We start from the raw sequence: 25,683 nt of genomic DNA, 5'->3' as shown, positions 1-25,683 counted from the left end.
TCAGCTGATGAGCAGGCAGACGGGCATAGGGCGGTGTGAGGAAGAGGTTAGCACAAGGCCTTCATCCTCAGTCGATAAGGGAAGAGGACTATTTACTATTTAGTAGATTTACTATTTTACTTGTTTTGTTGACATTGGGCTATTGAATTGCATTGCCCACACATACTCACACTAACACTAAATATTAATACTAATGGTGCTAGTACTTTATTATTTAATAAAACTTTTACATTTGGCGTTAGTACGATTTTATTTGATTATTTTTTTTCAGCAATGATACATTCAATTAATCTATAGTGACATTTAAGAAACTTAAGACAACTTTTTTTTAACATTGGTAATAATGATAAATGTTTCTTGAGAAGCAAATCAGCATATTAGAATGATCTCTGAAGGATCATGTGACACTGAAGACTGGAGTAGCTTTTCATCACAGGAATAAATTACATTTTAAAATAGAAAATTTTAATTGTAATGATATTTTACAATACGGATTTTAATTTTAAAAACGGTTTCAAATAAATGCATAATTTAGTGAACATTAGAGAAATCTTTTAAAACATAAATAAAAATCTTACTGTCCCTAAATTTTTGAACAGTAGTGTACAAAAAAGTACAAAGTCAGTGTGACTAGTAATACTTGTCATGTGTTTATACGCTAGAAGATGAACAATTTTCCTGTTCTTACTTGTTTCATGTATTGAACTGAGATTAAGAGTAGCACTATTGTACCACTAGATGGTATGTTTAGGAGGATTATACTCATTGTAAAATGATCAAAACTAAATATCAGTGATTAGAAACATTAGACATTATCCATACTTTAATATGTGTATGTAGCCTATTGTTTGTAGGTGTGTATTTGAAGCAATTATTTTCTGAACAAGTTTAGAAATTTCAAAACGACTGTCTCCGTTTTATCAGCATAAATGTATCAGCTATTGCGGATTTTATTGTGATATCCTGCAGTTGTGTTCTTGCTAGATACATTGTTACAGTTTCACTTTATTTTACAGTACATGCACTTACATTACATGTACTTACAGTGTACTTACCTAAGAAAGAACTGGGTAATATAAGGTATCTACATGGGTTAAGGATATGTTTTGGGGTAGGTTCAGGGTTAGTAGCTAGTTATTACACAGTTATTATAATAACTATAATATGTACATAGTATGTACATGGGGAACTGGAAGGTAAAATAAAGTGCTACCATTATTACTACAAGAAAGCACATATGTTGTGTTTGTGACATTTACATCTGGTAGGCATAAATACATGACTAGAACAAAACCATCTGTAGAGTTAATATTCTGAAACTGGGGAGGCATAGGTTCGGAGCTTCTGTTACATTTGATTAAAAAGAAGAAGAGATAGATTAACTTTCTACTGTAAATAACTGTAAAATGAGTCCCTCCAACTTTTAATGCTGACTCACAGAGGTCATGTTCACAGCATGTTGTGTCACACCCCCTCTTGCATGTTGTTAGCCTTTAGCCTCCGTAACGCCTTCTTGCACAAAGTTTTGTGCTGCATGTGGTCACATTCTCTCTCATTTTAATTGCAGAGGGGGTGGGAGCAGCTTGAAGGGAAGGCATTGGTGTTTTGTCATGCTTAGTTGGCCTCTAACCTCCTCCTCCTCTTGATTTAAATCAACACAAAACTACATCTCCCATACATGCATCCCCTGCTGCTATCATGAGTCCCCTGCATTCAAATTCAATTATTATTGGGATATACTAGGTTTGTCAAAAATACCAAGTTACTTAAGTGCATCTTAATAGGTATGTTTTGTTTGTGGCTATGCCATTGTAGAAATGCAATATTCACTGCCAGCCATGATTAATGTATTTAAAGAGCGAAAGTGACCAATAATAGAGGGTTACCAAGATAAAGGGAGTTGTTTTCTGGTCATGGGATCTCTACGAGATGACCCACTACATGCAAAATAATTTGTTTGGGATTACATTTTCTTTCAAGGTACCCTTGTTAGTATAATTACACATAAATATTGAGTAATATTTATTGCTATACTTACTATAGGGTTTGGTTTGATGCATAATTTACTGTTATTACTATAGTGAGTCCATGTAACGTGTAACAAGGATACTGTGTAAAATAAAGTGTTACCTTTTATTATTATACTACTGAGACAACTGGAGTCTTCATCTTATGTGATATTTCATGATTTCAAGCATATTTTTATATTAAGTATGATACATTTGAATAATGATTCACAAATTATGTTCTTCAAAGGCATTTGGTCGTACTTATTCTGCATTTAAAGGGATACTCCAACCCCAAATTAAAAATCTCTCATCATTTATTTACCCTCATGCTGTCCCAGATGAATATGACTTTCGTTCTTCTGTGGAACCCAAACAGAGATTTTTAGAAAAATATTCCAATCCATATAATGCAAGTGAATGGGTTGACTCTTCAAAAACAATGCAAAATGAACATGGCAGTAATCTATATGACCCCAGTTGTTGGTTTGTGTAAGACTAATACTAATATTTGTAACTTTTTACACTGTAAACCTTCTGGCCAACTGTCAGCACTTTTTGAGTGATTTTCACATCACGCTTCACAACGTGCCGATGTTTGCGTCAAGCGCACACATGTATGACAGTTGGCAGGAAGTGATTGTTAATAATATTAACATTTAAAATATTAGTATTTTTCTCCCACACCTGCATGTCGTTTTGCTTCAGAACACATTGACTCATCAACTGTGGTCGTATGGATTACCATTGTGTTCATTTTGATTGGTTTGAAGCTTCAGCTTTGAGGGACCCATCCATTTGCAATAAATAGACTCAAAAAGAGAGATAATTTTCTAAAAATCTATGTTTGTGTTCCATAGAAGAACAAAAGTCATACGGCATGAGGTTAAGTAAATGACGATTTAAATTTTTGGGTCCAGTATCCCTTTAATGTCATTACAATGTCTAAATAAATAAAATTGTGTCCTGATGGAAGTAGTGGATGAGTTTTATAATTCTTTGTTTATTCAGTTTTACACATTTCTCTGTATTATAACGATTTTTGAACAGAACAAATACTCTTGTACAATTAGCATAAAACTAAAGCAGGTCGTGGGGAAGATGGAGAAGATACGCACTTGTTTTACATTTTTTTATATAACATGTTATTCTAGGACACCTGCTATGATCTGCATGTATTTTCCATTCAGTCTTTAATATGAACCCTGCTATTATTTCCTTTTCTCCCCTTCTTTCTTTTCCATCCACGCTAACTCGCTCTCAATCGCACTCGAAACACGCACGCTCACGTAGAGCCTCTGCCGTGCGCTCACACACTCGATCGCTTGCTCTGCTGCTCTCCTGCCTCCCCCCTCACTCACACATACACTCTCTCACACACACCCCTTTCATAAGGTGCTGGCAGCAGCAGTGTTAGCAGCAGCAGGGACGGCAGCAGCATTGAAAGAGGAGGGAGCCTCTGAGACAAAATGTAGTCGCGTGAATGAGCATGTAGCCTCGCAGCCGCCGTCCTCCTTCACTGTGGAATTACGGAACAAAAGAGGAGGACCATTCTTCCGCATCTGCAGTTTCCATTTTTTTCCACCTTCCCCCTCGTCGTGGTTTTTCTGCCTTCCCCTCGCGCGTGTCGTCGTTTTCGACGGCGGCTAGTGGCAGAGCTGGAGACGAGGGAGGTTGACAAGGGCTTGTCTGCGGACTGAGATCACCAAAGCTTCGAGGTCACCTCAGAGGCCGTTCTCGCCTTTCTTCTTTTTTTCCCTCCCCCTTTGCGTTTTCTCTTTTCCAGGCAGGCCTTTTGTTTTTCAGTGGACTTGTCCGAGGGGCTGCCGCCGTCGTGCTGAATTGGGCTATTGTTGGACAGGCAGGCCTCTCTCTCTCTCTCTCTCTCTCTCTCTCTCTCTCTCTCTCTCTCTCTCCCTCCCTCCCTCCCTCCCTCTCTTCACTATACCCTATCTTCCCTCCCTCCTCTATCTTCCTTCATCACTCCATCCTTTCATCGTGATGCACCTTGCTTAAACTCATATGTGTGTTTGGTACACACGCATTGTCCGGAATTGTCTTTGCGCTGCTTCACGCTTTCCTTCTTGTCCCACCCTGCCGTCCCCCTCTTCTCCCATCCCCGCAGTGCCTGGCGATGTAATGTGCCCTTCGTGGCACACGAATCCGGATGTTTGGCAGGGGGTCGGCGGGATTTGTTCCAGCCAAGGGTGATGCCTCAGAGGACAGCCCATCCCAGCGCTCCCACACCCACCTCCAACCACTGAGCACGCCCGCCTGCGCCGCCACGTGTCACCCCCTGTTCGCGTGCGTACGTGCGCGTATGTGTGTATATGCGTACGCACGGGTGCATGTGCGAGAGCGCCCTTACCATGACTCTGGCCTGATACCTGGACTGGGGTGTCCCCTGCCAATGTGGGGGAGGGACTGAACCTCAGGTTACTCCCCACCCCCTCCCTCCCCTTACCCTCTTCCCTCTCTCCCCCCCCCTTCTCCCCGCCACGGGTAACCTGCCGGCATGAAGAAGACCCGCAGCACCAACTTCAGGCGGGCCTGGCCCAGCTCTGATCTATCGGAGCGGGCCTTAGAGCGCATCCGCACTCGCAGTGAGAAGGACTACCACCACCATAAGCACTTTCCACCACCCCCTCCTTCGACCCACATCTCCCCTTCTCCGAGGGGCTACATGACACCAGGTGGGTCCCCCAGGACCTCTGATTCACCTTGGACCAGAGGTTGTAAATCAGGGTTTCTCAAATCCGGTGCTGAAGGGCCACTGCCTTGCAGAGTTAGCTCAAACCCTGATCAAACTTACCTACCTGTAATTTTCTAGTAACTGGGAAGACCTTGACTAGCTTGCTCAGGTGTCTTTGAGTAGGATTGGATCTAAACTCAGCAGGGCAGTGGCACTCCAGGGCTGGATTTGAGGAACCCTGCCATAAATGTTTGTTAGCCTAGCGCATTAGTAACCTGCCGTTCTCCATCATCAATGTGTCTTGTTTAACTGGGCATGTAAGGTTTCTATATTTGATGTGCCAATTGACAGGAGCTTTTGAAGCAGTCTATAGAGGTGAAGCAATCACAACAACATGAGGAAAGAAAAGGATGAATCAAGCATGCATCCTCCATTTTGGTCCCAACAAGGATTTTACAGCATTAAGTTTGTAGCATCATGAATAACAATTCTGGCAGCTGGTTTTCCTGTTGTACGAGTGTAACGAGAGAGATTGTGATAATGCCCCAGGATTCATGGTTGCTTTTCTCCAGTTTGGTTGTGAGTCTTCTGTTATTGTCTGTAATATTGAGCTGGAGAGCTGGTCAGGCCTGTAGAGGAGCACAATTGTGAAATGGGAAGATGACACATCTCAATTATAAACCAATTGATCTATAGTTGAGGTAAAGAAAGTTTCCATTGAAGTTGGTGCTAACACAGATATGTCAAAAGCAATTTATATATTCTTGTATGTTTGTCTAGCCATGTGTGTGTTATGTTTATGAGGTGTGAGTTAGCAAAGAGGCTGTGAAAAGGAAGAAATCTTTAAGTTGTCTTACTTTTAAGCGCACTGGGCAACACTCACAAATAGGATATATTTTGGTGTCCCATTATGTTTTTGTAAACCATTTTAGGCACATATTCCATGTTTGGTTGAAAGAATTATTAGATATTTTGATAAAATATTATGTAATGTTAGATTAAGCCTGTCCCAGCCCAGAGGTCTTGACCTTCTTGACTGTATATCCAACAATTAGAAGCATACAACTATCATAATTTGACGTAATCGGATGAATTGAAGTTCAGTTTAATCTTTTTTAATTTAACTTATTTTATTCACCATTTTCTACAGCATGACATGAAGACAAGCAAATTACCACAAATTGTAGTCACAGCAGCCATAAAATGTAAGCATTCAACCCTGTTATTAAAACTATTGTGAGAATAGTGATCAAACAAATATTGTTTCTTTAGGTATTGGGAAATGAAGTCATCCTAAACCACTTTACTGAGTGGTAGCTTAATATAGGCAAAATATGCACCATTATTACCCATTCAGCTGTAGGGATTTGATAAATTTAATTTTTAATTTAATTTTGAGGTTTATTTAATGTTTATTGCTTTATACATATACGCTATATTTGTTTTATACTGCTTTTGTCCCAATCTTTGGTAACCGGGTTGAAAAATTAGAAATCCCATGTAAAATACACCATTCAAATAAATTGTAATTTGACCTTCTGAGACTGACAATCATCATTCTTTGTTGGTCTTTTCTCTGACCATTTGCTGAAAAAGTACTTCATCGGACCCTATTTTGTACCCCATGGAAAGTGCCACACAGCAGACTAGTGTTCACCAGATGTGGTTTAAATTGTCTGTACTCTGAGGCAGATACAAGTGTCTACACCTAGATTATCACGTTTTTTGTTTCAGGTCTCACTTTTTTAACGTGGCAATTCCTTTAGAGTTAAGTGATTTAGAGGCTGACATTTTGCCATCTGTCCCTTTGTTCTTTAAAAGGAAAGTTCACCTACAAATAAAAATGATCATAATTTACATGGTATTACAAACCTGTGTTTTTTTTCCACCACAGAACACAAAAGGAGATGTTTAAGAGAAACATTTTTTTGAGCTGCACTTTTCCATCACTATGGGTGTCAAGTGACATGACAGTTTTGCGTCAAAAACAGACAGAAATTTACAACCCAGGCTCAATGCAAAATCGTGCCTGAGGCAACATTTTTGCCAAATTATATGTTGCTTGCACAATTTGCAACACTTTTAAATGTTTGAAAGGAATGTCCAGTGAGTGGTGCTAAAAGAATGTTCAGTTTGATATAAAACAGATGACCGTGAATCTGGAAATGTTTAATTATGTTGGTGGTTGTACATATCGCGTTAGTTCGGAAATGTACTCTTTCTCCGCCATTGACGGAATTTTCCTGCTTTGTTTTCACTATTATATGGTAGCGGGTGCTACGCAACTTCTGAAAGAGTAGAGAATCTCCGAATCAAAACAAAAAAAAAATGCAAAAAAAGGAGCAGAAACAAGCGATAAAAAGCGATAAAAGCTTTGCTTAAGTACGTTGTAGTCTGACAAAAAAAATTACCTACCTAACTTTTGTTCAAAATGTTGCTTTTTTTATGAACCTTACCCACATTCAAGTGTTGTTAAAAAAAATGCATGAAGCTAGACTAAAACTTTTTTTTTAAAGCAGTCCCTGTTCTTTCGTTTGATATATTGGATGTTCAGATATTCATATCACAAAATATTCTGGGGGCCATGACATTTTTGTGAAAATGTTCAAAAACACTGGCGGTGGCTGGCAACTTAAAAAAAATAAACGCTGTTGGGGAAAGAGTTAAATGTGCAGTGAGTGGTGCTAAATGGTTAATGCTCTATTACATTTGAAAATAACCTACCCCCTATAAACCCTACCCTAAACTGATAGTGTTAACAATAGCAAACATGAGATGAAAAAGCATGCCATGTTCTTTTATCGTAACTCGTGTTTCAAAGGACTTGTACTCAGTGTTGTACCAGGCGAGCTACTCAGCAAGTTTACTACTTTAGAAATGCCATACATATGGAGCTGGTTATGTGATGCAAACTTCTGACACTATAAAAGTGTTTTGAGGTCCGAACATAGTATTGTACAAGGAACCATAAAAATATATATCTTTATCAATCGATAATCTGCTCCTGTAATAATAATTTGTGTAAAACTGATTCTGTATAAAAACACAGATAACTGCAGCATACATGGATAAGTGCAGCAAAAACACATTTGCTGCCTTGTGTCCTTTTCAGGAGGGCATCATTTTACCAACCAGCTTTACAGTGTGCCCAACTACAGTAGCTGTCAAGATTATCTTTAAAACTGTGCTACTTTTACTTGTCAGTGGTGCAGGGTAATCACTGTATACAGAGTACAGACTAATATAAATCCTTGACTAACCTCATGGGTCTTACTACAAGTAAAGTTAGCTTACTGTGCTTACCACCCTTTTTACAATGAGACCAGCTGCATACAATGAGCTGTGTTCTTATTATAGTCCTAAATTTACCTGCTTGTAATTATTTAAACATTCGACAAATACTAATAAAATGATGCTATACACAGGATATAATCAATTTACAGAATAAGTACTATAAAAAATAAGTAAGTTTTGTTTTTTTAGCATTTTTAATTGAGTATTTTTTTGTGGAAACCATGATACATTTTCTTCCAGGAATCACTTTTGTCACTTTTGATTTACCCCAAACTTTTGAATCTCATTGTTCTCTATGTGGCTGTGGAAACTTTTGCTGTCCTACATTAAAAGCAAAACCAACATCTTATAAAACGTGTTCCTACAAAAAAAAAAAAAAATTCTCCCAGTGCGATTTAAAAAAAAATATTAGTGTGAATTTCAATTCGCAACCCACTTTTACTTCTGTAATGTGACGTACTTCCATAGGACTGGGTATTCCATGAAAAAAGTTTGAGATTTATGCATTAGGAATTGATTGGATGGTGAAAAGTGGGCGTTTCATACCAAAATGAATTGCAATGAATATGAGTTTGCTAAAACAATGAAACCTAATCGGTTAACATTATCCAAAAGCCTGCCTGATCTAGGCGATGTAACCGGAAAAGGAAAGTCTATTTAGAATTACTGTATATAGAGTTTTGATAAAATTAGTTCTGGAACTAACAATAGTTGAATAATCCTTTTGTTAATTTACCAATAAATAATAACCATAACTAATCTATGGACGAACTTTTACCTAATGATATTATTTATCCCAAAGGATTTCTGCAGTGTAGGCCTAGGAAAGGTGTTTACTATGGCTGCATTCACTGTCACTTTTTGTGATTTACAGCATTGATTGCTTATGAATCCTGAACTGTTTTGTTCATTTAGGAGATTAAAGATCAAACAGCTGAAGTCACAACTACATTATAACTAACTAACTACTAACCATAGCGACAGTATAAAACATGGCGGTGTCCCTAAAACCGTGATGTTTTACCACGATTGACAGCGCATAGTTAAATAAATGAGTGCAATCGAGGCGCGAGTTCATCCATTAGATATTTTAAATAACAAACAACAGCGTTAAGTGCTAAATGTTCAATTGTAACCAGTTGCAAGAGATTTAGCCGCGTGTCTCGCAGCCTTGCACACACCGCAGCTTGTATAAAAGCGCAACCGTAGCCTATTAAGCACAAAATATATAAATAATTTCAACACTTTACATTGGACTCAATATTTTTTTAATAACGGCTGATTTTCAACATGCCCGGGAGCCGGCATCATTGGGGAACATATACAGCACGACAAATCGACGCATTCCACGCAAATCGACTAATTTATATATCGATGTAATCGGTTACGTCAACGCGTTGTTCCAGCCCTAGATAAAATATTACAAAGCCAATCCATTTTTTTCTATTTTGCATAACTTGCACCTATAAATTAATAAGAACATGTGCATTAAGAAAGTAAATAGTGTCAATTCTGATTTGATGTTGACTAATGGTTTCAACTTGCTTGCCTGTTTTTCACTGAACCGTACTTAGTGGCACAAAGTAACTACACACGCTCGCACGTACGCACCGACCCAGCTGTGACAGAGTCCCTGATTTAGGCGTGGGAGAGGAACGAGGCCATGCTGGTGCAGTAATAGCCTGGCCTCTGTAGTAATGTGAGAGAGAGAGAGATAGAAGAGGCTCTGCTTGAATAAATCGTTGGTCTCCGCCTCCAGTCAGCTGATAGATTTGTAGAAATCATCCAGCCACTATGAGGAACTCAGTTAAGCCTCTGAGATCTTTTGCATTAATAATGACACACACACATGCATGTGTGAAATATGTGCGTGCTGTGCATGTCCTCATATAGTGCCTTTTGCTTTCCCTGCTCCGACACACACACACACACACACACACACACACACACACACACACACACACACACACACACACACACACACACACACACACACACACCTATTTTAATATAGACCATCTCATTATTTCCTCACAACACAGATTTGCTCTGTCGTTCCATTTTTTTCTCTCTCTCTTCTACACATACTATCACTCGTTGCACCAGGCTAAAAATATCCACCCCAGTTCTGGACATCCCAGATGCTGACATCACTAGTGGGACTGTATGCAGGATTTGCATGGGATGATTGAGAAGAGAATGAGAGCATGAGAGAGGGAGGGATGGTGAGCGATTGGGCCACGGAAATAGGACTGCAAGCTGACATACTGCATGCAGTGAAGATTCTGCATTGACCCCCATTTGAAGAAGTGTTTGTTTCTAGTCTGTCCTATATAGCGATATTTGACCTTTCCGTAAAGAACGCCGGTCTCCATTTTGTGCCAGGCCTGAAGGTTACTAAATAAATCCTTACAGTAACATGGAGGGCTGTGCATATAGTATGACTGTATCTTCATCACCTCCTTATTCAGTTAATGTGCTTGTAGTAGTGTTGGCTACGGAGTGAGACTGTTCTTGTCTTAAGATGAAAGTGGGTCAGCAGAGAGTCTGGGCCTAGTCTGAAGGGACCACCCTGAGTACTCGTCTCTATCCACTCCCTCACTTTTCAGTTACACTGGACCACTATACATTGTTGAGAATCAGGGACAAAATTGACTTAAGAAATTAAAAGATTCTTCTATCATAGGATGAAGCTCAAAGTAAGCCAACTTTTTGGTCTTCATAAAAGAGAATGAGAAAATTAAAAACTGTGGTTGAGCACTCTTAGGCTACTCTATACAATGAGGTCCATACTATATACACTCACCTAAAGGATTATTAGGAACACCATACTAATACTGTGTTTGACCCCCTTTCGCCTTCAGAACTGCCTTAATTCTACGTGGCATTGATTCAACAAGGTGCTGAAAGCATTCTTTAGAAATGTTGGCCCATATTGATAGGATAGCATCTTGCAGTTGATGGAGATTTGTGGGATGCACATCCAGGGCACGAAGCTCCCGTTCCACCACATCCCAAAGATGCTCTATTGGGTTGAGATCTGGTGACTGTGGGGGCCATTTTAGTACAGTGAACTCATTGTCATGTTTAAGAAACCAATTTGAAATGATTCGAGCTTTGTGACATGGTGCATTATCCTGCTGGAAGTAGCCATCAGAGGATGGGTACATGGTGGCCATAAAGGGATGGACATGGTCAGAAACAATGCTCAGGTAGGCCGTGGCATTTAAACGATGCCCAATTGGCACTAAGGGGCCTAAAGTGTGCCAAGAAAACATCCCCCACACCATTACACCACCACCACCAGCCTGCACAGTGGTAACAAGGCATGATGGATCCATGTTCTCATTCTGTTTACGCCAAATTCTGACTCTACCATCTGAATGTCTCAACAGAAATCGAGACTCATCAGACCAGGCAACATTTTTCTTCAACTGTCCAATTTTGGAGAGCTCTTGCAAATTGTAGTCTCTTTTTCCTATTTGTAGTGGAGATGAGTGGTACCCGGTGGGGTCTTCTGCTGTTGTAGCCCATCCGCCTCAAGGTTGTGGCGTGTTGTGGCTTCACAAATTCTTTGCTGCACACCTCGGTTGTAACGAGTGGTTATTTCAGTCAAAGTTGCTCTTCTATCAGCTTGAATCAGTCGGCCCATTCTCCTCTGACCTCTAGCATCAACAAGGCATTTTCGCCCACAGGACTGCCGCATACTGGATGTTTTTCCCTTTTCACACCATTCTTTGTAAACCCTAGAAATGGTTGTGCGTGAAAATCCCAGTAACTGAGCAGATTGTGAAATACTCAGACCGGCCCGTCTGGCACCAACAACCATGCCACGCTCAAAATAGCTTAAATCACCTTTCTTTCCCATTCTGACATTTAGTTTGGAGTTCAGGAGATTGTCTTGACCAGGACCACACCCCTAAATTTATTGAAGCAACTGCCATGTGATTGGTTGATTAGATAATTGCATTAATGAGAAATTGAACAGGTGTTCCTAATAATCCTTTAGGTGAGTGTATACTGTACTATATTTAACTTACTATATTTTGCATACTGTATTTTGCCATTTTTCTTTATGACTAATCAAATGCAAATTTGTGACTGACCATGTTAACTTGTTTGTACAGAAGGTCATATTTCCTTAAATATTTTGCTTCCATTGAAGGCCAAAAGATTCTTTAGAACATTCTCATATTGTGCTGGGATAACATGGATGATCAAGATTTCTCGAGTAATTGAAGCAAAAGAAGGACATAGGCCTACCAAAATAATATATATATATATATATATACTTTTCATACAAATTATGTTTTACTATATTTTTAATTTACAAAGTTGTCAATCACAATTGACAATTATTTTTTTTATGTAATATTGCAGTGTTTATTATAAATGATTTATCTGTGCACATCATTTAAAAAAAAAAAAAATGTTCCATCACAATCTTTTATCAAAAAACTTTTGTCATCTCTTCTCTTCTCTGAAGTGTTCCCTGACACAAGGAACATCGCAGCAATAGCAAACGACCTCGCTCCAATGATCCACTCAATTCCCGATGGACAAAATAAATATCCCATACGTCATAATGGGGAAGATGATAAAAATTTCCGTTTCATGACAACCTTAAATTAGAAGAAAATAAAATGTAAATAGAAGTATTTTCACTTGTGGTCTTCCACTACAGTAGACCCACTTTTTGATAAGTCAAATTAATTATTACTTAATTGCTGTGCAAAACTTTATGCAGCCATGTTTTATTCCAGCAAAAGCTCCTCTTTTTTTCTGTTAAAACCACCTGTTCATTTACTGTTCTTTTTTTTTTTTTTTTTTTTTTATCGCTCTTTTAGAGCAGTTTCTAGAAAAGTATTTTATTTACTATTCAGGATTATTGTGAAAGACATTGAATTGCTTGAGTTATTTATTAACTGCACAACGTATTTACTGTACAGTCACTTTGTGTTTTGTGATCAATCTGATTGCTATCCAATTGGGTATGTATGCACATGTACACTTGCCACTCTCTGCAATGTAAATCAAATTCAGCAAACATTGCTTGACGCTGCTAATGTTAAGCACCAAAATTTGATGTTGAATCCTTCTATCCTCATATGGCAAGTCTTTGAATTTTGCAGTTGCGCACCATACATGTTGTCCATGACTGCTCGCTCATGTGTAGTTATGTTTTGGAAGAGTGAAGTTTACATATGTTTCCTGACTCAAATATTTCTTGGAGGGCATTTGGTCTTTTAACTATCAGATACTTTACGATTTCTGCTACTCCATCCCCAGACTATCTTCAGAGGATGGCCTGCTTTTGGCAAGGACTACTCTTGCCCTGGCTAAATTTGGAATCCAGTGCCACAGCATCTGCCTCAGAGACAGATATCTCAGAATATCAGGATCAGAGGTTTTTATATGCCCTTTTTTTATGTGGCTGTATGATGGGGGATTTTCTATAGAGACTTTTTCGCAATGTTTCTAAAATGAATAATGTTTTATGCATTTATTTTGTAATGGAATTGAAGGTGAGTGACATTTAAGCAGCTTTATTAAAGTGCCCTTTATTATGCTATTAGGTTGCTTATTTTGAGGTCTCCTATAGTACAACTATTAAAGGTTAAAAAACCCTCATAATATAATATATCTCATAATAATATACATTGCACTTCACCTAATTTCTCTCAGAGTGTGAAACCGGTTCGTTCGAAGATTCAGTCTCTCGAAACCCCTCCTTTTTTTCGCAAGCCTACTGCTCTGATTGGTCAGACTGCCCAGCCTGTTGTGATTGGTCTACTGCTTACAACGGGTTTTGGAGTTTTAGCTCCGGAGTAGAGCTGCACGATTAATCGTTAAATTATCGCAATCTTGATTCAAACACCTATGCGATCTCATTTCTAAATGACAACTATTCACCTGTCTTTTAAACTCACACCGGAACCTTGAAATCTGCTTTTGTGCTGCCGCTGACCCAGAGAGAGTCATGTATAGGTATGAAATGGCTTCATAAACAGTCTTTTCAAGCAAACACTTTCATTATTTCTGTTACAATCATTCATATTATCAGTGAAGAACTGGTTTATTTAGTTTGGATAAACGATACAAATAGAGCAAATCACCTTTTGAAAGTACGTGACGCTTCAAATAACAATTGTATCAATTATATCAATACACCGGTAAATGGTGACAAGTGACTGTTAAACAATTTATTTGTCATTGAATCATTAATTTAAGAGATTCGTTCAAAAATGCTGATTCATCCAGTAATGAAACAAGCGAAGTATTTATAAGTGAGTCATTGAATCATTCATTCAAACCGTTAAAAAAAAAAAAAATTCATTCAGATTAATTAAACGTTTTAAATAGACTGCAGCAAGTAACATTTTGTCAGAACCTCTAATAAATTACGTGTTATTTTCTTTAGCTGTCTGTTCAGAATCATGGGAGAATCGTGATCTCTGTTTGAAACAATTTTCAATGTAACCAGAATCATGCAGCTTTAGTCCAGAGGCTTCTTCAGCATTTGCATATGTTTTTTCCCCCCATATCAATTCAAGCGTGAGTCCTCATCCGTTTAAAGTGTATGCACAGTGGATTCGCAGCACAGAAAACAGCATCTTCTCGACGCAATCCAAACACGAACCAAACTCTTCCAGGTCTCAGCTACAACTATACTTTTTGAGGGCGGGTCAAAGTAGACGTTGTTCGCATGCAGCCAGTGAAGACCATAGGCTGGCATTATGTAAATTTATTACACTTTTATGTAGGTATGCAACAGGAAGTGAGACTGGAATTGCTGACGACTCATTTCAGCAGTTCAGAATCGATTCTTTCTTTTAGGAGACGATTACTTGTATCTTTAAAACTTTGCTGACCTTTTACATTCATAAACAGCTATATTACACACTGCATGAAAGGTAATATTAAAAAGATATCCAAAATGATGTTTACATGGTCTACTACATGTATAGTTCTTTCTCAATATCAGATAATCTGAGTGTAAATGTGGGTTGTTCAGGGGGCGGAACTCTGTTTTGGCACAAGCTAGCCAGACCAGTCAATAGCACAATAGACTGCCATTGATTTTAGCTCTCGTGGTGACCTTGGCTGCTAATACACCAATAAATAAATAAAAAAAACTTGATATTTTGGTCCAAGATTTCACATCCATATTCACTAGCATGTTTTATTGAATTCGATATTTAAATCCAATGTTCTAAAGATAAAATGCTTCTTATATAAATTTCATACGGTGCTTGACGCATTACGCAGATTTGCAGAATGAAAGTGTGTCAATGCAGTGGAGTGTAGTGGCCTACAGTCTGTATACTCTCATCTGAGGCAGTGCTAGGCTAGGCTAGCTGCAGCAGCAGCACATTAACCCTGCTGGCCTAGCGCTCACAATATCTCTGCTTCGCATCATCAGACTGTATCCATTGGTGTAATGATGAATAAAAAGTATTCAGCCTAGCACACATGTAATGCCAAGACCCACCGCCGGTGGTTTAGAAAGTGTAAAAATGAGAATTAAAATGTAGAAGAGTAGCTCCGGAGAACTCTTTTGTTGTGTTTGAAATATTGCTACTGTACTAACAACATGGACATACTGTGAGCTACTATTAGTGGATGCCCAGCATTTTCTTTAAAGCTGAAAATGAATTTTATTGACATTGATTGTTCTGTTGTATGTTGAAAATCCATGTTTACAGAACAAAAACATACTTTGCATATACAGTATGCTACATACTGAATTTCTTTCAAATGTAGCATGATTTTACACAGAGTGGGTCTGACATTCTGCTTAGTACACTGTAAAAATGAATTTTTTACAAAAAAAAGAAAGGCATGCTACAATAAAAAGCCTTCAATTGGTTACCTGTAAGTTACCTTACCATATATTGTGAAAAACTGTAAACATTGCATTTTATGTAAATCTACTGTAAAACACTGTTAATTAATGTATGACTTTTGCAAGTAAACAATGAAAATACTGTGTAAATTTATACAGTGGAAAAACAGTAAAAGGACATTACCAGAATTCCCTGTCTGACACATATCACATATGATTATATTTTGTATAAATAATTTTGATTCTCATCATTTTTGTTATTAGTAATGTACATTAGGATGTTTTGTGTTTTATTTTCTATTATTTAGTTCATGCTTATTGGTATAGGTATATTATAGGTATATTAACATTATATCACAAAATATACAGACACCGATATCCATCCCAACATTGTCGCCATATATTTAATGGTAAATTCTTGGCAACCAAATCTGCCTTTTTTTTTTACCATAAATTTCAAAAGATAGTGTGTACAGTTTAGTCTGGAGTTTCACAAAACTGATTCAGTTACTAATTGAGACCTCAATATTCCCATCTATTTGAAACTTAACTTGGCCTAGGACCCTATTAAGCTGGGTCTAAAATTCAGATTCAATTCGGTCTAAAAATGGCTAAACTGATCATTTTAAAAACGATGTTGAGGAAATTTGCCTACTAAAGAATGACATTGTTCTAGCAACCTCTGACAAGTGTCCTGCTTTGCTTTTGACTGCCAGCTGTGTCACATGGCCCAATCCACTCACATGTTCTAAATATGAATTTAAAGTGATGGTTTATATGTCTATTTATATACTGTGGATTTAACCAAGATGTTTTCGGCGTCACTGAGGTGTGCTTTGCTAAATTTACATGCATTTGTGGTGCATTCTGACGTGGCTACACATAAACAAGGCTTAAGTCTGTCCAGCCACCTGTTTTAGTCCTGCCAGTCAGTCTGGTGACCCTAATCCATTACCTACCTATCAGTAAGCGAGAGAGTGTGTGTGTGGATGCGTGTCTTATGGGTGGAGTTGAACTAGTTTGAAGCTGCTGGGCTGCCATATGGGACGTGATGTAATTCGTGGGCATGGGTGAGGGGAGAGGGTGACTGTCATACTATACTGATTGATGTATAGAAATGTGGCATATTTTTAGATTTGTAGTATGTAAAGCCATTTTAGTATGTGGTTCCCCATCTTTTGTAATGTAGAATGTTAATGGAAAGTTTAGAATGTTAATGTGAAATGTAGAATCTTAATGGAAAGTTTAGAATGTTAAAGTAGAATGTTAATGGAAAGTTTGTACCTAGAAAAACACACATTCACCTAAAGGGATTGAGAATTTTTTTTTTGATTTGCAGTTTCAGCCATTTGATGAAAGATTTTGATTTGCACTTGGCTCTTGATCTATGCCTCAACTATTGCAGGCCTTCCCAGAGTGAACAGCGCCACAGCACAAGTGGAAAGCATGGCCTATACAATAGGGCTCCAAGGGTAGTGCTGGCCACATTTGGTGTGTACAAGCAAACACTTTTTTTTCTGGTTTGTTGTCATGGAGACAGATCTTTTGTGTCCTCTCCCACAAAAAAAATGAGGTCACCTCTCGTTCAGTGGGCAGCTGTGAGGATTTAGGTAGGCTCTCTCTCTCTCTTTCTTTCTCTGTTTCTTTGTACTTTTTTTAAGATCTAGTGCTAACAAAGTAGCTACAAGATGTACCTGGGTTGTTGAGCGACAATCTTATAATCATGGAAATGTGATGTATTATTGCATTGTTTAGATAAACAGAAATCATATTTTCAATTCGAAAATCATCAGTCATTGTCAGTCGTTGAAAGTTTTATCATGTTTTAGACTCACTTTTCCACTCTTGCATGGATACATCTTGTCTTCTATGGAATCTTGAGGTTTCATAACAAGTTTCTGCACTATTAAACTATTTAGAAAAAAGATTAACCTTACTTTTAAATTAGCATTTTTGCCATTCATGAATCAAACATTTTCAAAATTATCATAAAATAATCAAACCTTAAAATATACAAGACTACAAGCATGTTTTACATATCAAATAGGTAACAAATCTGTGCCCCACTGAACCTCATTCACTCGCTCCCACTCAATGTGATATGTTTACATCATAGATCACCAAGGAGATTAGTCAGGTGACCAAGCCTCCATCTTCTCTCAGTGGTGTGGTAGCACCCCTGAATTGACTGAGCCTAATTTTCAGGTATCAATTAGGCTAGAAAATTTGCTTTATTATCCAACGTTGGTTCTAATAATACAGTAATGCAGGAAGATCAGGCTGCAGATGGATTTGGATAACATTTGTTTTGATATTCAAAACGTGTTGAATATTCAAGACAGAGTGACAGCCTTAGAAGAATGAGAGTTATGAGATAAAAAATATATTTATGTTAGAAAACATTTTGCTGCTCTCTTTTTCCCCCCTCCATTGGTTTTGGACATTTTGGATTCCTGCCTCCACCTAGTGTTGCCTCAGTCAAACTTCTACCTGAGTTTTATAAGGTTATGATGGTGACATCTCTCACAGAAGAGACTTTTTCCCCATTTGTTGTAAAGTACAGCTGGCCTTTCATCATAATTAATATCACAGTTTATATCAGTAGTTTTTATTTTATTATATTTTCCTGGTTGTCTTTTACCATTTAAAAGGCCGGCCCGTAGTGAGGAACAGAATGGTTGACAAAAGGATTCTTGGTAACTCTTCCTTTTACAGTCCTGTTACCCATGTACTTACTATGTACTTATTATAGTAATTTTTTAGCAATGCGGTTTAAAAAAAGGTGATTTTACATAGTCATTTATGTCTTAAGTGAACGTAAACAGTTGAGAAAGAAAATGCACGAGTATATTGGATCTGTGCAGTCAGTCTTAAAGTGACAGCATCCAAATCTACCTGTTGTCGTTATTAATGCTAATCAAACAACAAAAAAGAGAGAAAATCTCTCAATGCTCTTGACTGAATCACTTATGTAACTTTAATAAGAATAAATGTATATTTCATTTACACAGTAAAGACTATGCATTGTTTTTTATGCATAAGTATTTCTAGTGCATGAAGTTTTTCAGGTAGGTCTATTTCATTTGTGTCTTTGTTCTGTTGTAGTTTGTTTTATTTGCTCTTTCTTTATTACTGTTTGCTTGTCTTCTGTAAGCTTGGGTTTATTTAGCCTAGTATTGTTTTTTTTTAAATGAAAATGGTGATAAGAATTATGAAATTTCAATGGTATAATTTTTTTAAATATCATAACTTTTATTTAAAGCAAAAATAACTGTATTGGTGATTATATATCGTTATTGTAAAATAACATTACTCCTATCGTGATATAAGATTTTGGTCATATCGCCCACCACTAATTTGACATTATATTTTCTATAAATTGACATACTGTAGATCTATTATATACAATTGTGTAGTGAACACTGTGTAGGGTCCCTGTGAATTGGAAGGCAGCTTATAGTTAAAGGCTCATGCATATCCTTGAAACATTGAGTGACAAAGCATGAAAAATATATTCACCCCTTTTTAGTACAAAATACACTTGATACTGGTCTTTTCCCCAGCCACACCAGTCCACGTTAAATTAACTATCATAAATTACTTTGCTTAACACATTTCAGACAGTGAAGTGTTTGCTATTTTCATTGACTATTGTTAAATGTTTGCAGCAAGTGCTACATTCTTAAACACTTTTAGAAGCTGTGATATATTGATTGTAAGTTATAACGTGGTAAATTATCTCTCATCTCTTGACCTCATCTTCCCTCTCTCTCTCTTTCTTCCACCTTCCTGTCAAATGCTTACGCCCAGTGGGATGACGTCACCTTAGATGTGCTTGCAGCCACACAAGCCGGCTTGCACAGAGACTCGATGTATTTTAGTGTGAATAATGTGACACTATTTAAGCCCATTTTTCAGAAAGAGAGAGAATAATAAACAAAGGTTAACTTTGTTGTATTTGGTTGGGGTCCCAGACAAATCCCACTGGTGTAGGGCTATGCAAAAATATGAATAATGTACATTCATCAATAATAATGCTTTCATTCATTATAACTATATAGTGCACTATAATGATATAATAGTGTTTATTCATGTTTTATATCTGGGGTCTATATCTAGTTTAAATAATTGAAAATCAGTTTTCATAGATCAACATAAGTCATAAAGTAGCATCTATGATGTTAAGTATGTTTTTTGTGCTTTTTAAACCATCTTTGAGTCTCTCAGAGCCCAAACAGAACATTAGGTTTAATGCTGTTTTGTATAAAGCGCAAGTTCCTTTGCAGGACGGGCTGTTTGTTTGTTCTATTCATAGTCCTGTTTGTGATCATAAATGTCATAGCTGTCTGTTTCCCATGACTATTGATGATGACCAGGCAGGCACAGATGGAATCAACTGACTTTTCTGCATTTTCTGCAATTCAAAGAGAAAATCTATGGAATGGATTTAAACATGGTCAGATTTGTACTATTACACTTATAAATGGGGTCAGTAAGATTCTAATTCTTTTTGAAAGAAGTCTCAGATGCTCATCACCAGAGCAGCATTTGATCAAAAATACAGTTAAAACAGTAATATTACAAAATATTATTACAATTTCCAATAAGTGTTTGCTGTTTTAATATATTTTAAAATGTAATTTATTTCTGTGATGACAAAGCAGAATTTTCAGCATCATTACACCAGTCTTCAGTGTCACATGATCCTTCAGAAATCATTCGAATATGATCTGATGATTTGCTGCTCAAGAAACATTTATTATAATTATCATTGTTGAAAACAGTTGTGCTAATAATTTTGTTGAAACCAAATCGATATACTCTACCCCATATTAATATACTACTCCAAGAGTAAGAGAGGATGTGTGTGTGTATATTATAGGGGTTATTTACCTAAATGGCCTTTGTGGTTGAGCAGGTTTTGCTTAGTCTTGCAGTCAACGTACTCTCCTCAATTTTTCACTAACAAGATTGAGTGTGTAGCACAAGAGCAGGAATGGAGACAGGAAGAACAGGAGGGTGGGTGCTGGAGAGAGAGAGAGAGAGAGAGAGAGAGAGAAATCCTGGAGCAGCACACATCTGAGGATCAAGAGAGAGCAACTGGGATGCGTTGCCATAACAACGAATTCAGCAGGCCACCTACTAGCTTGTGTGTGTGAGAGAGAGATAGAGGAGAGGATAGAGCAAGTGTGTGTGTGTGTGTGTGTGTGTGTGTGTGTGTGTCTGTGTGTGTGTGCCAGTGAGCAGTGCTGAAGGAGAGTATAAAAAAAAGGTGTGGATGAAGCTTGCTTGTGATTGGTCACACCTCTCCTGTCTTTGTGTGGAGTGGAGCATGTTGGGTAATTGTCCATCGCCTTTTCTGATGGCTGCAGCACAGGAGCTGAGGGAGGGGTCTCTCTGCACCTCCCTTCATTCTGCTCTCTCTCTCTCTCACACACACATCCTCACACCCACTCTCCTCCCCCTACTAAAGTAAAAACAATAAAATTCATAATGGAGAGCAAGTGAATTTAGCCCTAACATGCTGATACCTCACAAAAACAACAATAGGCTACCAGCCTCCCCTACAGTAACGAATGCTTCTTAAGTCATTTAGACTAGAGGGTTACGAGCAGCACGTTGCTGTCCGTTCATACTCTGCTTGAACAGTAAGACAGCAGGCTGGGATTTGAGTGATGGTCCTTTGCTTGCCGTACACACAGACACACAGACACACACACACACAGACACACACACACACAGACACACACACACACACACACACACACACACACACACACACACACACACACACACACACACACACACACACACACACACACACACACACACACACACACACACACACACACACACACACACACACACACACACACACACACACACCAGGAGAGCAACAGCTCCGTGTGGATGATGTCATCCTATCTGCATCCTGCAGTGTTAGCAGTGCAGCTTCAGACCCTCTGTTGCCCTTCATGCTAGACTCGGACCAGTTTTATGCTTTCTTTTAGCATGGTGAGCTAAGTAGCGAAGCATAACATAATCTTTAAAGGTTAAAGGAGTTGTTCAGGCTTACAGTTTAACCTCAGTGTAAAAGATATGCTTTTTCTTTCGATATTTTTTTGGCTTCTTTCAAAGCACATGAACGGACACTTGATCAGTGTTTATTTTGCTGCTAATCAGTTTGGACATCATCTCCAAGCAATAAAGATTGCTAAAGTGTACAATTTACGATTGTTTTATGAACAATGCTATAGAATTATGCATTGTAATATCATCTCATCCTCTCCTTTGACCGAATTGAACTTAATTTCAATATGAAAAAATGGATAAATGATCCATAATATTAATCTTGCCTTGCCAGCAATGGTTTAGATAATGCTGACTCAGTTCTCACTATTATCTCCCACTAGTGGGTAATACATAAATTATATAAAATATTCCAATATTTAATTTTTATTTCTTTATTATATTCCATTATAACTCAAAAGTCATTCCTGGGGCATTTTAGTTTTCATGAAAAAGTGCAAAAGTGAAGTATAATCTCTCAGATGTATTATGTGATATAACATGTTTGATTGCTCTGAGCTGTGTTTCTAGTAAATCCAATATGCATGGGTGCTTTTTTGGGATCAATATTGACGCATGGCCTGGGGTCTTTCTGCCTACGCAGGCAGAGGGGCTTATCGCTGAGTCGTCAGTATAAGGTCACATTTAGCAACATGTGATCACACACCCTGGATGACCCTCATGCTACTGCTGTGACCGGATAGCATCTTGAAAGCTCCACGCCCCTCCCTGGCCTTAAAGGGATAGTTCACTTTGAAATTAATTTTTGATATGTTTTAGCTTACCTCAAGGGCATCCAAGATGTAGGTGTCTTTGTGTCCACAGTATTTTCAATTTTGATATTTTTAGGTCAAACCGTTCTTGTCTGTCAGTCATATAATGCAGTCCTATGGGGTCCACCTCAAAGAGCATGCACAGAGAAGTCCAAATTAAACATGATTTAATGACTCGTAAGCTAAAACATACGCTAAAACATATCAAAAACATATCAAACATATCAAAAATTAATTTCAAAGTGAACTATCCCTTTAAACTCCTCTTTTCTCCTCTCTCTCTTAACAGGTCCCACATTAATACTACTGGAGACATCTTGAACTTCAGCATAATTATCCTTAGGTTTTTTTTATTTTGTTGATTGCTTGTTGGGCAACTGATTGGTCCTTAAATGTCACCTTTTTTTTAATGCAACACAAACATGTTCTAGTAAAGTAGGACTGAACATTTTTTTTGTGTTTCTCTCTCTCTCTCTCTCTCTCTCTCTCTCTCTCTCTCTCTCTCTAGGCGATGTATCTCCAATCAGTATGTCACCCATCAGTCAGTCTCAGTTCATCCCACTGGGAGAGATTCTGTGTCTGGCCATCTCAGCCATGAACTCTGCCCGCAAGCCTGTCACACAAGATGCGCTGACGGAGCACCTTGCCACCTGCTTCCCGGGTAGCCCTCCAAACACTCTTATGTACTAGGGCTGGGAGGGGAAAATGATCCACTTAACTATCACGATTTTAAAATATTTATATTTATATTTTAATGAATTCCAGAATCGATATTAATTCATATTAAAGGCACATTATGTAAGATCTAGCTCACTGCAGTGTGAAATGAGTCTCATATAGTAGCCGCCGAGCAAACGCACAGAGTAGCATTATAACAACTTTCAACACACTCAAATGTATCTAATAGACCTTGTTCGCAAACACCGGAAGTAGCCAACCACGGCCATATTGTTGACATGACAACTGTCCTGCCCCTAGCTAGCCGCGCGCAGATTTGAGTTGAGGGGAGCAGTAACGTTAGCCTAATGGCTTTGTCTCGTCGGCATCAAGAGAAGATAAGCTTGATTGGTGTGGACGCATATCAAATAGACCCAATAGCCTTAAGTAAAGATCCGTCCTTATTGCCACCCATAACTAATTCGGATATTTATAAGTATCTCGTTCATACAGTATCCGCATACACTTCGCAGGAGCTGAAGGCGCTGTAACAAAATAACACATCATACAAGCACTAATTCCCTACCTAGTATCAACGCCAGCCCTATATGTTCATAGGTAAGCTACTGTAACTACTAACTGCAAATTACAGCATGATACTGATGTCTGATCATGCCTGAAAACTCTCAGTGTAGGTATAAACTGTGTTTTGGGGATCTGGCTAATTTAAGCCCACAAACTGGACAATATCGTATTAATACTAATTTAATAATTGTCTCAATTTATGGCAGCTTCCTCTATTTGAAAGAACAGTTTCAGCCACTGCCTACAGCTAAACCATATGTTATAAAATTATGGGGACAGACTTTGCTGTGAGGTAACGTTAAGTTATCTAAAAACTGTAACGTTAGCCTTACATGTGATAAAATGATGGGAACAGACTTTGCTGTGGGGAGTTGGCTGAAAGTTTAGCCTATTTATCCTAGCTAACCACAAGTCTCTCCTGCGCTGGCTCAACTCCTCTGTCTCCTTCCCTTCATGTTTTCTGACAGTCGGTAAAAAATACAGCGATAATACCATGGATAATACCGACGCTGCCTCGCTTGTCAATTGACAGACTGACAGTTGCCGTGGTTTCTATTTCAACAACATGGCCGCCGCGAACATTGATGACGTAGATCGAATAACATCTATATGATAAAACAGCGCTGCATTTACCCCACATTCGCATGACCGGAAGAAGCGGAAGCGGTCTGAAGCATAATAAAAGCCCCACTGCTCTCGAGCTGTGTGTCGTGCTTGTCTCTTATTAGCAATCGCTCCAGCGGTCTCGTTCCGCTCCAACGGCTTTCATAACATCAATAAATCTTTAAATACATTACCGGACAACTATGAATATGATTTCTGCCCGGGTCCCGTCGTATTCTCCACCGGCTGTAGAGGTGAAGACAACAAATCCCATGATTCCGCAAAATCAAGGCATCATCAAGCTACTCCTTTGTTTTGAATAAGCGACCTCTAGTGGCGAAAAATTACACAAGGTTCCTTTAAATTTCTTTATTTTAGTCTAAGGCGGAGGAAAGTTACCTCTTATTTCAGCAGAGGCGGTATGTGTTGAATGTGTTGGTACGTCATATTGAGAAAGTGATAAATGGCGGACGGAGAGTCATTTACAACCTGCACCATCATGTATAAGTGTATCATTCAACGTTTCCCCATGGTCTAGAGTTAAAAAAGCAAGCAAAAATCGCAATACACAGGAATATCGAATCACAATACTTGTAGAATCTCAATTCTTAAAAATCATAATACATATCATATCGGCACACAAGTATCGTGATAGTAGCCTAAAAGTTGTTGTTTTTTTCACGACAAACGTCGTTTTTTTCCTCTCTACAGTTAAAAACTTCATCAAAATGAGTCCCGTTCACACGGATCCGCGGAAAGACTAAAAAACGCTGTATTATGCATGCCAGACAAGTAATTGACAATGTCACTTTGTAAAGAAAGACTATGCGTCACCGTTCTCACAGATTCACGTTTTTGAAGTTTACACGGAGATGATAACTGTATCGATTTCAAAACTCGTTTTCAAAAGTGGGTTTTGAAGTTTGCTTTCTCAGGCCACCAAAACGGCGTTGTTGTGTAAATGAACAGCTGAACAGTTGAAAACGTTGTCGTTTAAGCAGCTCTTAAGTTAATTACTAATGATTTTTACAACGGAAATGAATCAAAGTTTTTTAAAACTTACTTAAGCTAGACAATGACTTTCTTCTAGAGATGCTGTGCAGCCAAAACAATCTTTGCTGCATTAATTTCCTATTATGATTGTAAAGCTGCTTTGAA

General features: G+C 38.2%; 1 protein-coding gene across 2 annotated transcripts in view; it reads left to right on the top strand.

The window, feature by feature from the left end:
* The window catches only part of stox2a (storkhead box 2a), a 68,285-nt gene that overhangs the window by 33,096 nt on the left and 9,506 nt on the right, over positions 1-25,683 (top strand). The window contains exons 1-2 of one of the 2 annotated variants that reach the window (XM_056271844.1): positions 3,294-4,699; positions 23,189-23,341. In XM_056271844.1, the coding sequence (XP_056127819.1) occupies positions 4,522-4,699; positions 23,189-23,341 (331 nt within the window). In that variant the 5' untranslated portion in view covers positions 3,294-4,521. Of the gene's footprint in view, positions 1-3,293; positions 4,700-23,188; positions 23,342-25,683 lie in introns of those variants that run through there. The other variant, XM_056271843.1, reaches the window with a different exon arrangement.

Source organism: Rhinichthys klamathensis, unplaced genomic scaffold (genome assembly GCF_029890125.1).
Source record: "Rhinichthys klamathensis goyatoka isolate OS25496 unplaced genomic scaffold, OSU_Roscu_1.1 h1tg000325l_1, whole genome shotgun sequence".
Lineage (NCBI taxonomy): Eukaryota > Metazoa > Chordata > Actinopteri > Cypriniformes > Leuciscidae > Rhinichthys > Rhinichthys klamathensis.
The sequence above is the reverse complement of the archived record's forward strand: the minus strand, read 5'-3'. Positions and strand labels throughout refer to the sequence as shown.